At 36.3% G+C, this 15,806-nt stretch overlaps 3 protein-coding genes across 10 annotated transcripts; 2 read left to right on the forward strand and 1 right to left on the reverse strand.

Annotated features, from left to right (window-relative positions):
- The first annotated feature begins 46 nt into the window (after nt 1-46).
- LOC130997757 (transport protein particle 20 kDa subunit-like) lies at nt 47-2,720 on the forward strand. Of its 3 annotated transcripts, none has more exons than XM_057923171.1 (5): nt 47-313; nt 430-515; nt 649-709; nt 1,709-1,820; nt 2,425-2,720. In XM_057923171.1, the coding sequence occupies exons 1-5, from the start codon at nt 233-235 to the stop codon at nt 2,433-2,435; spliced, it is 351 nt and encodes a 116-aa protein (XP_057779154.1). In that variant the 5' UTR covers nt 47-232; the 3' UTR covers nt 2,436-2,720. The 3 variants fall into 3 exon arrangements, with proteins under 3 accessions (XP_057779154.1, XP_057779152.1, XP_057779153.1); XM_057923169.1 differs by having other exon boundaries at nt 1,709-1,795; XM_057923170.1 differs by having other exon boundaries at nt 1,709-1,774.
- A 658-nt stretch (nt 2,721-3,378) lies between these two features.
- LOC130997759 (transcription factor TCP11-like) lies at nt 3,379-4,459 on the forward strand. Its single transcript, XM_057923179.1, is given in 2 exon segments — nt 3,379-4,250; nt 4,252-4,459. Coding segments are annotated over 2 exon segments (564 nt in total). The 5' UTR covers nt 3,379-3,791; the 3' UTR covers nt 4,357-4,459.
- Nucleotides 4,460-4,790: 331 nt separating this feature from the next.
- LOC130997758 (OVARIAN TUMOR DOMAIN-containing deubiquitinating enzyme 12-like) lies at nt 4,791-10,737 on the reverse strand. 6 transcript variants are annotated; one of them, XM_057923173.1, is made up of 11 exons: nt 10,392-10,737; nt 9,050-9,406; nt 8,799-8,971; nt 8,319-8,392; nt 7,785-7,839; nt 5,890-5,964; nt 5,693-5,766; nt 5,568-5,616; nt 5,372-5,456; nt 5,179-5,235; nt 4,791-5,011 (listed from the first exon to the last, which is right to left on the reverse strand). In XM_057923173.1, exons 2-11 carry the CDS (start codon nt 9,390-9,392, stop codon nt 4,950-4,952), a joined length of 1,047 nt encoding a protein of 348 aa, XP_057779156.1. In that variant the 5' UTR covers nt 9,393-9,406; nt 10,392-10,737; the 3' UTR covers nt 4,791-4,949. The 6 variants fall into 6 exon arrangements, with proteins under 6 accessions (XP_057779156.1, XP_057779158.1, XP_057779160.1 ...); XM_057923175.1 differs by having other exon boundaries at nt 8,799-8,965; nt 10,392-10,715; XM_057923177.1 differs by having other exon boundaries at nt 4,791-5,077; nt 10,392-10,715.
- Nucleotides 10,738-15,806: the final 5,069 nt, after the last annotated feature.

Raw genomic sequence — 15,806 nt, forward strand, 5'->3', positions numbered from 1 at the left:
GGCCTGTTTGATATAAGCCCACTTTGACTGCCATTGTTTATAAGCGGGTTTAACGTTTCGTTGGGCTGAAACATCACACATGAAATCTGAATATATGAAGAAGATATGAACTTCTGTTCTACTATTTCCCAATTCAATTGCGTAAGTTTTGAAGTTTCTAGCAACGATTTCAAATTAAACTATTGATCGCGAATCACTGAGGAATTAGGCCAAAGAGGAGTGGGGGAGTTCAATGGCGAGTACTGCGTGCTTTATGATTGTCAGCAAAAATGACATTCCGATTTACGAAGCTGAAGTTGGTACCGTCCCCAAAGTATGTCTTCTTCAATATTTCTGTTTATATCTTTAGATTTGATTATTTATCATCAGTTTGACTGAAATTGAGTGTAATTAGGAAACTGATCACGAATCTGCGGTAAATTATTGTAGAAAGAGGATGCTGCTCATCAGCACCAGTTCATATTACATGCCGCTTTAGACATTGTTCAGGACATGGCGTGGACTACGAGTGCTATGTGAGATCTCCCCTCCACTCACTGAGTTGATGTTTCCTTGGTTTGTTTATGAGTGATAACAATTTCTTATTTAATTGTGTGTTTTGTAGTTTCTGGCATTGATTTATCTCTTTCTGTATGTTTTGTGCATCAGGTTTCTAAAAGCAATCGACAGATTCAATGACTTGGTGGTGTCCGTTTACGTGACTGCTGGTCATATCCTTTCGTTTGTTATGTCTGGGTGATTTGCATTTCTTCTTTAGAGAATACATAGGAAGAAATTAGACGATGACTAATTTTGTTTGGATATAAAAAAATATGAGTAACTTGCTTGTATCTGCAGCGGTGTTTACCTTCAGAATCATTCCTCCTTCCCTTCCTCTTTTCCTAATGTAACCATAAATGTGAAATGAGTGTTAAAAATAGAATGGCACTTGTTTTGCATCTGATTTTCCTACTCTTGCCCCAAATTATATGTTTCATGGAAAAAATGGTTTTGATATGATTGGAGGTTGAAAACTGATTCTAAAAGCCTGTACTTGCATAGAATAGGATTTCGAATATGCCATTGAATTTTATAAGTTTTAAGCAATAGGCTTCACAGTTGAGAATGGCGATACTGTATGATACTGAGGTTGGAATTACCAGTTCCATCTAAAGAAATATGTTGTTTGGTGTATTTGATGGGGGTGACAGTGTGATTCACGTGATAATATGATTTGAAACTGATTAACCTGAGCTATTCTTGCGGACCAGTTTCTACATCTGGAACCTAATTTTCTTAGGCATATTGGGTTTAGGTGTAGCTTCTTTAACCTAAATTAAGATCAAATGATTTTTCACTACAACCTTAGCTAGATGGAAGCTTCCTTTTGGGGTACTACAACATTTTTTTTAGCTATGTGTACTTTGTTTATCTGGATTTTCCTTCAGTTAGTTGATTAATCTATTGCTTTTTTCTATTATTTCTTCAATGATTGTAACTTGCTGCACCTCGTGTAGAGTTCTGCTAGTTATAATTAGTTCTGATTGTTTGTTAATTCCATGTTTCTGTTTCAGTTACCTTTGATGCTTTCCAGTTTTTCTCTCTGGTTTCTTTCAAAAGAGTTCCTAATGTTGCATATCATCAGTGGTGATGGGAACTACATCCTACCTTGGTGAACTTTATGTAGCTGTTCATTACATATTTGCTTCCTTAACCTTTAATCATTATACATACTCGACTGATGTTGCTTCATGATTCTCGTAATGATGATGGAATCAAGAGCTTCTTCCAAGAGGTTCATGAGCTATATATTAAGGCAAGCTCTGTTATGTTCTTTAATAGTATGTTTCAATCCATGAGAAATTATGTTTGACTTTTTATATTTGATCTCATGTTTCTGCATTCTGCTTGTAAGATTTGTCCGCTAGTTTTTCCTCAAGTAAAGCAGTCTAATTCCACTTTCAATGTAGTTTCTGACTGTCCTACATGTTTCTGTAGTGATTGGTCAAAACTTGATGACAAAGGTGTACCAATATCTAAATTTGATTGCACTTACTCAGAAGAAAGAGTATCTTCTAGAATTTTTTTTGCTAAGAAAGACGACCAATGTACTGTTTTGGGCTTAATTGTGTGATGAGACTCTCAGTCCGAACCATCTCCTAGCTTTCACATCATACACCTGCTCAAAAATCGTTACCTTTGAGTGTATGGTTTGTGGAGGAACTGACCCTGTGATTTTTCATTGGTATGGACCGTATGGTTGCTCAATAGCCATAATGCTAGTACCACAGATGCTTTGCTAATGTGAACGAGAATTTCTTCATATTGTACTAAAAAGCAAAAAGAAGAGGAAAGTGAAAAGAAACATATCATATTTATTGTTGGTGCTTGTTTCATATATATGACTGACAAACTGCCTGGTAACTTGGATTTCAATATTTTCAGACTCTTCTTAATCCTCTGTACCTCCCTGGAAGTCGCATCACCTCATCGCATTTTGATACAAAAGTTCGAGCCCTCGCTAGGAAATATTTGTGAAGCCTGCCTTCAATCTTGCTGTGTTTTTGCTTTCAGGTGTGCTATTTCACGAAAGGTCTTTCTGGGCAACTTTTTTGTTTCAATACTGCGGTGACAGAATTTACATCAGATGTATAATTTTTTTGAAGAATATGTATTAGCGCCTCTTGTAATATCTATTTTGTTAAATCCAGATTATCCAATGCTTTGGTCCTTCATCATCACTTTTATGTTGCATGCACTTGAAGCCATTTAAACTCATTGTGTTTAGTTAAAGCAGCAAAGGTTAGGGTTGAAACCATGCTGCTCCCTCTCACCTAAAAAAATTGTGTAAATACAAACTTTATGACGTAGTCCCTTGACTACATTCTTGCCAAAATGCCCCATCCATGTAACAAATATTGTGAGTTAGTATTCTTTAATAGCATATTAACTGATCAAGCCAGTCTTAAATGATACGATCAGATCATTAAATTAAATCACGTTCATCTAATTATGGAGTATAAAAACTAACATTGACCACCTTTTCCAATCAAAATCACAAAAGAGAGAAATCCCATGAGTTGGCGTAATCAAGATGTTATTATTCCTCGCAATCCTTGGTGAATTCGAAGCGATTGCTGATGACCCTTGCCGAACGGAAACCAATGCTACAAAAATACTAAAGAAGAAAGCAGTTGTGCCAACATACCAATAGAAGCAACGCTGCCAACAAATGCTATGCTTCTCCTCTCGATGTGAAGAACTGAAGCAGTGCCAATTGGACAAAAGTTTGATTAAAATGAAGTCTACTCAAATTTGCACGCTAAACCTCTCCTTTCTCAATTGGGGAATATAATTATCTTTTTCAATATTTAGTGCTCAACACGTACCTAAATTATTTCGTCAATTATCAACTATGTGTGGGACCATCTTTATCACTCTATGTGGATGCCTGACATTTGCGTTCTTGGTACAAGTACAACAAACACAGACATCATAATTGTTTCTTTGCTTTTTGTTATGGCATTGATTTTTCAACTAGTTATATACGGCGGTGCGTACAAAACGGTTAATAATATTGAAAAATCTGATTTGGCTATCCTTTAAAAATAAATAACACAAGCGAAGTCGCATATGAAATATTGAAATGAAATTTCGGCTCCAAAAGGGGTGGGGGAGGAGGCGGGCCCATTTAGTCAGAAAGATGGGCCCACAGGCAGGCCCATCCTCATCATCGCTCAATATTTAGTAAATTAGTGGTGTGGGGTCTTCATCAAAAGTACCAAAAAAACCCTAACCCACCACCAGTCAACATGCCTTCTTCTTCTTCGGATATGCTTCCTCACCTCGTCTCTTCTCCCCACCTCGCCCACGCCGACGACGCCCCCAAACCTATCACCGCACTCTCTATAACCAAGGCCCGCCGCCACTCCTCCAGTAAAGATCGCCACACCAAGGTTAACGGCCGCGGCCGCCGCGTGCGGATGCCGGCGCTCTGCGCCGCCCGCGTATTCCAGCTCACTCGAGAACTCGGCCACCGCACCGACGGAGAGACCATAGAGTGGCTCCTCCGCCACGCCGAGCCTTCCATAATCGCCGCTACGGGCACCGGCACCGTCCCCGCCGAGGCCGTCTCCACCTCCTCCGGCTCCCTCCTGCCGTCCCGCGACGCCGCCACGACGGCGCTTGGCGTGCCCCCTCCCCCGCCGAGCTGCAGGCTGGACCTGTGCCAGCCGCTAGCGCTACCGCCACCTCCGCCGAATGGAGTTGAAATTCATACCGAATGGGTACGGGCACATGCCGTTCACGGCGCTACTGCTGCAGCCGGCGACGGTGGAAGAGGAAAAGCAGAGTGAGTTAGGCGGAGATCATGAATAGTTAGCGTTGTATAATTAGTTAAGAGTGTTTTAGTATAGAAATAATCTGTCCAGGGAAGCCTTTTGAGAACGCAAGTGAAAAATCGAGTATTTTGGTACAAAAATGACGAGTGAGAATGACAAGTCATATTAGCCTAACCCACCTTCCTATCATAAATTTACTTTATTCACTTGTTTATACTTTACAGCAAGCGTATTTAGTGCTACAACTGGAAAGTAAACCACCCTTTCAATTCGAATTTTTAGATTGAAAAAGTGCAATTAATAATGATAATTAATTATATTATCTTATATAATAAGAAAATTTTTAAAAATAAAAAGAAATTAATTTTTATGAACATTCTAAAATGGCAAAATGAGATTATTTAATACACAAACACAGATTACTTGTTGTGGAGCCCGACATCCAATCTACGGATTCTAAAAGACAAGAAGAAGGATGAATACGAATTTATGATTGTAACGATTTGTTGACATGTAATCCTTAATTATGTACGATAAGATTAACATATATAGTAATAGTAAGAATGAAGATAAACTTGTGGACTATGCCAAGGTGCAGCTAAGCAGAACTGATTCAAAAGCTCAACATTTCTACTGCTTGTTTCGGAAGCTCCACCACTTTTTCTTCCTCTTAAAATCACTCGGAGGCAGATCTGATCGGTCAAAGATTTCATTTTATGATGTTAGCAATACATAGAGACCAAAAGTTCTGAAGATGGCTGCAAACATAAGTCATTAATTTGTGAAACCACCAAAACATGAATTGATGGTTTTGAATCCGACTCTTCACATATAAATCAGGACAGAAATGACAGTTTACCTCCCGGAGGATAGATGGAGTTGTAATGTACCTCAGCCCAGAAGCTCAAATGGACGACTGCACGAGAAATCACAAGCAAATAACTATGGCGGGGACATAAACAGCGAACCTCGTGTGCAGACATGAGGTTTAAGCAACAGAAACAATCGTCTATAGATTCAAATGAACACATTCAAGGATATGCACAAGTGACCTCTTTTTGACTTTTGGTCTTTGGGAAGTATCTCGATGTAGCAGGTATCTTTGAATGAAGTAAGTACAAGAATCTTGACACCGTACTGTCATAAGGAAAATAGCCACATCTAAGTTATAATAGCAAAAATGTTATTTGCCACTCAACAAGAAGGCATAAATAATGAGAGGCCAGTTTGAGGCAAGGCAAATAATACCGAATCTGCAGCAGCTTGCAGTGTGACATGATCACCCCACTCCCCACTCCTGGTTACTGATCATGTAAGCGATTTCGGGTGGTAAAAATAAAAGATAAGAAAATGTCATGATAAAAGAAACATACTTGGATATCCTATTCAGGTAGTCAGCGTATTCCATGGGGACATACCCCTCGTACATTTCTGGATGTGCTTTGAGCTGGGAACGCACCAACAAACACGAGCATGTCAACTTACAGTTACAAAACTACAAAAGAGCCTCCAAGATGCAAGCAGATAAGAAGAAAACAATAAAATTATGTCTTTTTTAAACTACAACCACCTGACGGACAACTTGCTGTCGGACAAATTTGTGGTGTTCAGGGATCCGATAGAACTGATCAGATAAAGCACGAAACTGCAGAAAAACCATGATCAAATAGTGGAACTAATATAAATAGCAAAAGTGTATACAGCAATGTAAGAATACTTAATAGCCTATGATATGATGTGAAAGTTCAATTTAGGGAAAAAGTAAAGCTGTATGCTTAGCGTCTGCTCATCAGCAGTAAGTAGCATGACATATAATGGAGAAAAATGTAGCTTTTAGTTATCATATATGGTATTTTAGTATTAAGTTATGATATGTTTCCTAGTTCAGGTGTCTCTTGTTTTTATACTTTATTGAGTTGATGAATATACAGAAAATTAGGCCCAAATATGTTTCCCACACATCATTTAACATGGTATCTAGAGCAATAAGATCTATGGTTTCAAAATTAGGGTTTTCGAATTTAAAGTTAGGGTTTTCGGGTGAAAAAGAGGGCAACCACCCATACTCATCCCAGTTTCACCAGTCAACACCGCCCCCAGACCAACCTTCTCCGGAAGTTCGATCGCCAGAATCGGTGCATGTGGATCTTGCGCGCCGACTGAGGTTTTTCTGCACAGTTTCGTTTTCCGGCTCTTATGGGCACGTTTCTCGCCGGGATTTGCTCCGGCAGGTCACATTGACTCGCCTCGTCGTCCTCCGTCTGTTTGGGTACTTGTTTGGATCAGCACCAGAGAGGTGTGGGGTCTGTTCTCGTCCAAATTCGAATTTTTGGCGAGTGTGAGCCCATGTGTTGCTGGAATTCAGTCCGGTTTGTACGTTGTACTCATCTCGACGTCCCCTTTTGTTTCGTGTACATGTTTGGGTTAATACCAGGTTGGTATTGGATTCCGCTTTCGGTACAGATTCGACTTCTGCTATAAATTTCAGTTTTTGTTCGAGATTTATATCGTTTGATTGGTTTGTTGCATCTTATCATGGGCAAGTTGTTTTGTTTAGCTGTTTGATTGGGTCAGCATCAGATTGGTGTGATAACATTTTGGTACAGGTTTGGATAGCCATTTTCAGTTACTGTTTGGTAGTTTGAAATTTCAGTTTTGAGTTTGGAATTTTTGTTTCTGTTTTGAAATTCTTTCCTGCTCTCTCTTCTGTCATTGGAAACTATGTCTGAGGGTGAGAAAAAGACTGGTTCAAGAAATTGTGAGGGTTGAGGAAAAGACTATGGTTCAAGAAAAAGGTTGTGCCCATGATGACAAGAATCACTAAACACAAACTTAATTCTGTGAATTATTTGGATTGGTGTCAGACTATTGAGCTCTATTAGTTGAGTGTGTCATTGGACCATCATATGTCTTATGAGTACGGAAAGTTGTTGCAAGTTCAATAAATTATGAGGTCTCAACCTACTTCTGCCACCGCCATTGTTCATTCAGAATCTCATGAGGAAGAAGATTTTTGGTGAAGGGAATCGGTCTTCCCATTTTGAAGGGACTTTGTCCACTTTTTGTTTTCTTTTACTTGTCGGTGTCTTAGTTATTGTTTCTTTAGATATAAGTGGTCTTGTTAGTTCTAGTTTTTGGGTCAATAATTGTTTTGATGCTCCTTTTGTAACAAGCTAGGCGTGATTAATATCTATGTTCTAGCTTGAGGCGGGTTGTTGGAATTATATATGGTATTTTAGTATTTGATTTTGATTATGTTTCCTAGTTTAGGTTGGTTTCTTGTATTATAAATAGGTGCTTTATGAGTTGATGAATATGCAGAAAATTAGTCTCAAATAAGTATTGTGGTACTGTTCTGAAAATTTTATGTCAACTGGTACTAAAACATAGACCAAACTATTATCTGCAGTAAAAGCGGGGTGCAGTATATGATGGACAAACAATGGCAAAGACTCAAAAACTTACCTGACAATTTCCATCTCCCTGAACTTTGTGCTCAATCAAGTCATACAACTTTAATCTGAAATGAAGAAGATTAACTATCACAAATGTGTTCTACCAATTTACAAACTATGAAAAATACTGGGAAACAATATCAGATGCAATAAAACCCTGAGCAGAATGCAAACTGTCGGATTTATGAAGCTACCAGACTTAAGCATCATCAATGGTATAATCTATTGCTAGAGGCTGACTTGAAGTTCAAAGCATATCACTAAGATATGATGGTTTGAAGGAGATTGGAGAATATTTGGCTTCTACTGTTGAGTAAAAGAAGTTCCAGCTCAACAAAATATTTGATCCAAGTGTAAAATTAACATCAGGTGAAGAGGGTTAAGGAAGGTGGTGGTATTGACAAAGACAAATATCAAGCATGGATGCATTAAGGAAATCCACAGACAACGTTTGGAGAGAAATAAATTAGAAAAATAGTTGTACATCTGGATCCACTGATTCAAATCTTACACTACACCAACAACATAATAAGGCCAAAAGTACCTATCCAGCAGCCTTTGATGATCAGAAGTTGCTTCGTCTACTGAAGGTATGTCCCCATTAATCCTTGGAACATGCTGCCAGTGGTACCAACAGAACACTTAAATATCCTTCAAAGGATCATTCCAAAGTAAATTTCAATCATGTGAGCACACAAAATCATGTCCTATTTGTAAGTTGAACTGCTTCAGGGTTAGAATTGCACCAATTTGTTACAGTTTGGTTAATCATATGTAAGTTACTAACTTTGCCAAGAAACAGATTCAGGGATGCCTTTGGATTTTAAAAGGACAAGATGACAAGGGCATATTTAAAAGCTATATTTATCAGGAGAGAAACATTAAGGCAATAGATTAACATGAGGAAAGAACAAAATCTTGATATAGTGACAAGGTATCACGGGCGTGAAAATATCAATTAGCAAAGTATGTATTGACTTCCAAGTGAGTCAAATTCTATAAAATTCATGGAACTGATGCTTACAGGAACAGGAATCATTTGGTACAACCTCTTCCCAACTTCTCCATCAAGTTCAGACTCGTCTGTTATGTCCAGAGTACAAGAGTAATCATCTCCCTCACATGATCTATCTCCAGGGCTAGAGCATGGGCTCCCTGCATCATCACTCTCGTATGCGCTATCCTCTCGGCCTGCACCTTTTGTAGATTTCTCGGAAATTTAATGAAGTAGGTTCTAGTGAAAATAAGCTTGCAAGAGAGAAAAGAAGCATATACCTGTATAATAGTTACTTGAAGAATTATGCCAATCTGGGGCAACAGTGGAATCTTGCAAGTATTCCTCCACAGGATGTGATAATTCTGGATGTTCTTCAATTGACAATTGTGACAATTCTTCTTGTAGAATAGCATGTGCAACAATCTCATCGTTGTCGGTGTTGACATATTGATCATCTCTAATGTATTGTTCGTGGCAAATCTTCACATCGTGTTGGGTGCTGTCTCCATAGTAATTGTTACTGAAAAGACTGTCGATGTTGAAAAAACTCCATGGAGCAGCATCAGGTTCTGGTTCGTGCATTACTTCTTCTGGTGAATGCTCACAGCAACAAACAAGCATTCATCCAGTAACAGCTGCAATATTCCTAGCTAGTCAGATTGTGTATACTCGCAGCTAAACGCATTATGCATACTATTTCCACAATGTACACAATAAGATACTTCGCTGAAAAGTCCTATGACAACATTCATATAAACAGTATCGCCCAAGATTAACTATCTATCAATCCAGCAATTTTAATCATCTGATACACCGACATCAGTCTCCTAACTTTAGGCGCAAAAGAGCCCCACAAATTATTTTTGAGAAGTCGAGACCATGGCTCGTTCAAATCTTAAATGTTGGAGTTCTGAGATTAATAAAGAAAAATAAAATCTTTATTAGTTTATTGATCATATCCTCGAGCACCTTCTTGTTTTTTTCTTTTACTTTTTAATCCCGTTGATTGCATTGGGGTAGGCAGGGATCCATGTCTCTCAAACTAATCATGAAAAGCTGATATATATGGTTCAATTGAATGTCATTCAAAGGAAAGGAAAAATAAATCATTACACATATAAGAACACAAACAAGTTTAAGGTGTGTACAAGGAGCACCAAATCATCATATTGCTTAATGTGAGTCTGTAACTATTGGCTTTCCTTTTGGATCTACTTCTCCAAACAGCACTTTACTCTGTTTCCACAAGGCATTAGTAATTGTCAGGACCTCCTTGTTAAGTCTTTAAACATGAATTCCATACTCCGATGATCACGAAATCTTAGAACTCCAAGAGGAAACAGTAGTTTCTGTGGTGTTGTTGGTTTCAATGCAAAGTACAGCACATTCAACATCAATATTGCCATGAAAAATAAAATAAAAATTGAACCTTTTCCAAACTAAATCCTTCGAGTAAACGTTCACCACAGGAACAAGAATTATGAATATCTTCACAAATTAAGCAGAAACGTATGCATAAGAAGAGGGTATCACAAAAATAGAAGAATACGAAACTTGAACCCAAAGAAATTCCAAATCGCAGTCGAAAGCCAGTCGATGTGGTGAGCAATTCAAACTGACCTTCTGTTATAATCCCAGAAACAAATGCACACAAGAGTCTGAGTCTGTCCAGCTATCATCTATACGGCCTATTTGCGACTGTGAGTGAGAGTTTAGAGAGAGAAGATAGTGAGAAATGTGAGGTGGTTTATAAGTTTATATACAGTTTGGGTTTGGGCAAAAGGACAAGTTGTTTGAGGAAACGGGAATGGTGAGCAGCGCACGGAAGCTTTTGGAAACGCTTTATGGGTGGCTTTTGCGTAGATCGAAAGATGCCGTTGAGTTAATCGCCCTTTTCCTTCAACAACAGTTATACGTATGCATCTTGTCTAAACAAAGTTTTACTAGACATCCTTCATTTTAGGTAACAACGTCATTTCAATTGCATTCTTTGCTTTTGGATATGATACATTTAGGGCTATCGATCGGTTCGGGTTCGGTTATTCGTACCCAAATTTTTGGTTATTGGAATTCGAAATTGCTATATTTCACTAATCGTTTCCAATACTCATTTAAAAAATTAAAATTTAAATAATTTGCTACATAGAGGATCTGAACCTTAGTCTCTAAAAAATATACAAAGCAACTTATCCACTAGACTAAAGCTCATTTTTATACTTTAAATATATCATAATTTTATTTTAGCTAAAAATTGATTTAAAAAAATAAATAAATTATTTAATTATTGAATTAATAATTAAAATATATATAATATAATATTAAATAGTTTATTAAATAATTTTCGGTTATTTCGGTTAACCTGTTTCGGTTATTGGGACCGATACCTGAATTTTTTCTAAAAATGATACCCGAAAACCGAACTGATAACCAAAAAATTCGGTCATTGGATACTCAAACCCGAGAAATTTGGTTCGGTTAACGGATTATCCAGAATCCGATAACCAATTAGACAGCCCTAGAGTAGCATTCTTTATATTAATATAAAATCGATATCATCATATATATAAATATAATAAAAGATAATAAATTTAAGTGAATATAAATTGAATATTGAAAAATAAAAATATAAAGAAATTTCACAACATTAAAAACATATACTATTATAGAAACGAAAAAAATAATAAGTTAAAAAATAAAAATAAAAATAATTAAAAAGTAAATTTATTCAAAAAAAATGAGAGATTAATAGAATTTTTAAACATTTCAATCTTTAAATAAATATAACTTTTACATTTTAAATTAAAAATTTATATAAAACATGTCAAATTAAAGCTCATATCGTGATCTTTAATTTGATATGCATATTAAATATTTTATAATTAGTCGAATTTTAAAATTTAAAAAAAAAATAAAACAAAAAAATAAGAAGATAAAGAAAAAATATAGTTTACAAATAAACCTTCAATTTTATTATAACTATAAAATTGTCACTCAATTTTGAAAATTAATTTCAAATTGATTTTAAATTGGGAGTTGCCTTTTTAATATAGTACTCCATATAGATTATTGGAAGAAACAATAGGGCTGAATGGTCCTATTCAACATACAACATCAAATTTTGTCCATCATTTGAAAAAAGATAAATGTTGGCCATTTTTTGTATGTCATGACTATTCTACCCTTCTCCTTCTCTCCTCTCTCTTTCTCATCTTCCCTCCCCCTCTCTCTCTCTCCAGTGGCTGCGCGGCAGCGGCGCCGAGCAGAAGTCATCGGAGCTCTCTCTCTTTCCAGTGGCTGCGCGGCAGCGGCGCTGAGCACGTAGATCTCGTGGCTTGGGCAGAAGTCGTCGGAGTGGAGGATGAGGCGGCGGCGGTGGATCTGATCTGATCGGCAGATGGATCTGATCTGATCTGATCGGCTTGGGCAGAAGTAGTCGGAGCGAGGATGAGGCGGCGGCGGCGGATCTGGTCTGATGAGGCGGCGGTGGATCTGATCTGATGAGGCGGCGGCGGTGGATCTGATCTGATCGTTGCGCCGCTTCCTCCATCGGCAGATCTGATCTCCGCCTCCTTCGAGCAGCCATCGGCAGATCTGATCTGATCTTTATTTGTGCTGCACGTATGGCACTTATGGCACTATTAGTGCCATAAGTGTCATAAGTGCACACTTCCCCCTAGGGTTTAGATATTGCATTTAGGGTTTAGATTATCCATTTGGGGTTTAGATGTTCCATTTAGGGTTTAAATGATGTTGTTGTTTCTGTATTTGTGCTGCACGTATGGCATTATTAGTGCCATAAGTGCCCAAATGACCATTTTACTTAATTTTATTTTGAATTTCCGTTGGCACTTATGGCACTATTTTATTTTATTTTGTATTTGTGCTGCACGTATGGCACTTATGGCACTATTAGTGCCATAAGTGTCCAAAATGACTATTTTACTTGGTTTTATTTTGAATTTTCGTTGGCACTTATGGCATCCAAAATAAAACCAAGTAAAATAGTCATTTTGGCACTTATGGCACTAATAGTGCCATAAGTGCCAACGGAAATCCAAAACAAAACCAAAGTAAAATCTTGGCACTTATGACACTAATAGTGCCATAAGTGCCTAACCCGACCCGACACGCGACCAGCGTGCCTGATTCTACCCGGTCCGCCTCATTAAGGGTAAAAACGTCCAAATCAATAAAAATGGCCAAATTTTGTGTTTTTTCAATGTGTGGCCATAAATTGTGTTTTATGCTTCATTTTGGCTACTTTAAAATTTTACTCTTATTAGAATTATGTATATCACCTAGGTGAGATACATAATATAAATCATAATTATATTATTTATTAATTTAATAACATTTTAAACTGTTATAATTTCACCTTCATACTATAAATTAATAAATTATCCTACCATAATTTATTTACAAAGCAAATATAATTGAATATTAGTATACTACGTATCATCATTTACGTAAGTACTAACTTTATAGGACGGGGCGGCAACAAGCACATGAGTCGAGCTCTCTGGAGTATTTTTATCCGACGATTACAATGTTAAAATATTTAATTTAACAACTTATTCAGTCAAATAAAATTCTTTACATAGTTGTCATTAATTTTTTTTTTTCTGAAAATATAAGTTTTTAGAATTTTTAGGTTCATAAATCTAATTAAATCAATATTTATACACTAGTATCCAAACACCTTAACAATATAAGAAATAAAAACTACTCCTTGAAGAAAAAGGTTAGTGGTGAAAGAAAGGTGAGAGATGAAAATGGAAATCATATCGCCAGAAAATTGTGATTGATTCTGGTTTGTCGGAGCAGCTGGGTACACATTGATGAACATATACAGATACAGTGAGGGGATAATAAATCCAAATTTACTGCGTAAGATGTCGTCTGGATGTTCACAATCCTGCGAATTATAAAAGCATGACTATAAACTCCTTTCATTCCATCAGGATGTACGTATTTTTTTTTATTTTTTTTTTCATTTTATCACTTTTTTTACTAATAAAAATGAATCATTTTTCTATTAATAACACATTCACCTAATATTTATTAAAATTCGTGCTACCAGCAATCACATATGATCTTACTTTGCATCCTGAATTTTTATTTTCCCCTAAAAAACTCTGAACTTTCAATTTTTTTCATAAAATGTCATGCTATACAAAATTCGGTGACAAAAAGATGACTTATCTCGCCGAATGAAGTATTTTGGGAACCGTCATTGTTGAAAAACAATATTATGAATCACCATTATTGAAAAATGTTGAAAGTTTGAATTTTTTTTATCATATTTTCATCATCGAATTTTGTATAGTGGAACATTTTATGAAAAAATTGAAACTTCAGAGTTTTTTAGTAGAAAATGAAAGTTCGAGATATTTTATGAAAAACGCTGAAACTTCGAGACATAAAACACTATTAATTAATCCTTAATTATATGCGTGATTGAGTATTTTTATCCTCAATAATAAGATTTCTCTGATCCCATCACTTCTATGGGATAAGAATAAAGCAAAATTAATTTAAATAATAAAAATAATTAAGGATCTTGGGATGTTTCAAAGTTTCAATCCATATCTTATTATTTTTATCTATTAAGATTAATTCTCCAAAATAAAAGACATTTATGGGACGAAGGGAATACATTATAGAAGAAGATGAGAAACATATTTGAAACTCAAAATTTTCATTGCCACAAGATAAACACAAAAATTGCAGGATACGGAAATTTGCAACGACTTTCATTGTTCATTTAAGAGGGACGACGATGACACGTTTTAAATTGAAGTCGAACTTAATATTTGTGTTTGTTGTTGGTGTTTTTTTTTTAAAAAAGACGATTTAAGATGGCGGTGCAACTATATGGGTAAAATCTCTATGACTATATCTGTGCTCATCTCGGTGCAACTATAATGGTAAAATCTCTATATTTGTGCTCATCTCATTTTATTTTGCTAAGTATTTTGAATTATTTTTTAAAGCGTTTTAGCGCCGACAAATGCAAGGTTAAAGGGGGCCGCCCGTCAATGACAAAGTGTGTTGGAGTAAGAGATAAGAGAGTATCGATGAAATATATTACTCCTACTATAGCCATATAGGCGTTTTAATAATTTTCATTATAAACTTTGTTCGTTTCTTGTAAATGTCAAGTGGTGCAAAGTCACCTCTATAGCCATTAGTATAATTGAGCTACGGCTGGCGGCGTAGTGCGTAGTAGCACGACTTTCACATAAAATTCAGCATATTCTACAAGGATTTTGGCGGCGGCCGGATCTGCATAAAAAAAAAAAACAAACAATTCGCTATTGAATTTGTTGTTTTACTTCGAGGTTTTTTTTATTAAAGTTTATTTTAAGGTAAATTGCATGAAAACATCGATCTCATATCAAAATTTGATTTTTGATAAACTTTTTTATTGTAGCAAAAAATATAACGATCTTGCAATTGCTGTTTACCATAGGGCTTGTGATGAACATAAGAGTCAGACTCGCGTGGTTTAACGAGGTAGAGCTAATACCGGAAACAGAGATATAGAAGAAGGCGGATTGCCTCTGAGATAAGCTCCGCATAGCTTCAGGGACTTAAATCATCTCATCATCACAATGTATATGTGCCCCTACAGCCCTAAGGCAGAAGAAGACAAAATAGTTAGTTAATTAGTCGGATCTAATCAGATTATAATTGATCTATGTTGTGTACATGAATTTAAGAATGATGAATCTACCCTCGTCGCCATAATAGTAAAAATAGGAGATAATTGTTTATTATAACGTTACGTTCTCTTTTACTCCAGAATCCTTTTTTTTTTTTTTTACTCCAGAATCCTAACTTTTAGAGTTGTTAAGCAATACAAATCTTTATTGCATATTATTCTTAATATTTTTCCAATAACAATTCTCAATCGTCACCATCATATTTGTGGGATTATCGGTTCTAATCAGCTAAGGAAGTTGATTCACAAAGAAGGGTGCGGCGCTTGTACCTCATTCATCCTTGTTTCTTCCTCATTTTATATATCATGTT

Source organism: Salvia miltiorrhiza, chromosome 8 (genome assembly GCF_028751815.1).
Source record: "Salvia miltiorrhiza cultivar Shanhuang (shh) chromosome 8, IMPLAD_Smil_shh, whole genome shotgun sequence".
Taxonomy (NCBI): domain Eukaryota; kingdom Viridiplantae; phylum Streptophyta; class Magnoliopsida; order Lamiales; family Lamiaceae; genus Salvia; species Salvia miltiorrhiza.

Coding starts and splice junctions, on each gene's coding strand:
- LOC130997757 (XM_057923169.1), top strand. CDS start 233: ATGGCGAGTACTGCGTGCTTTATGATTGTCAGCAAAAATGACATTCCG. Junction 314..429: donor AAGTTGGTACCGTCCCCAAA/GTATGTCTTCTT, acceptor AAATTATTGTAG/AAAGAGGATGCTGCTCATCA. Junction 516..648: donor GCGTGGACTACGAGTGCTAT/GTGAGATCTCCC, acceptor TTTGTGCATCAG/GTTTCTAAAAGCAATCGACA.
- LOC130997758 (XM_057923173.1), bottom strand. CDS start 9,392: ATGCTTGTTTGTTGCTGTGAGCATTCACCAGAAGAAGTAATGCACGAA. Junction 7,840..8,318: donor CATCAAAGGCTGCTGGATAG/GTACTTTTGGCC, acceptor TCTTCATTTCAG/ATTAAAGTTGTATGACTTGA. Junction 5,012..5,178: donor CTCCATCTATCCTCCGGGAG/GTAAACTGTCAT, acceptor TTGACCGATCAG/ATCTGCCTCCGAGTGATTTT.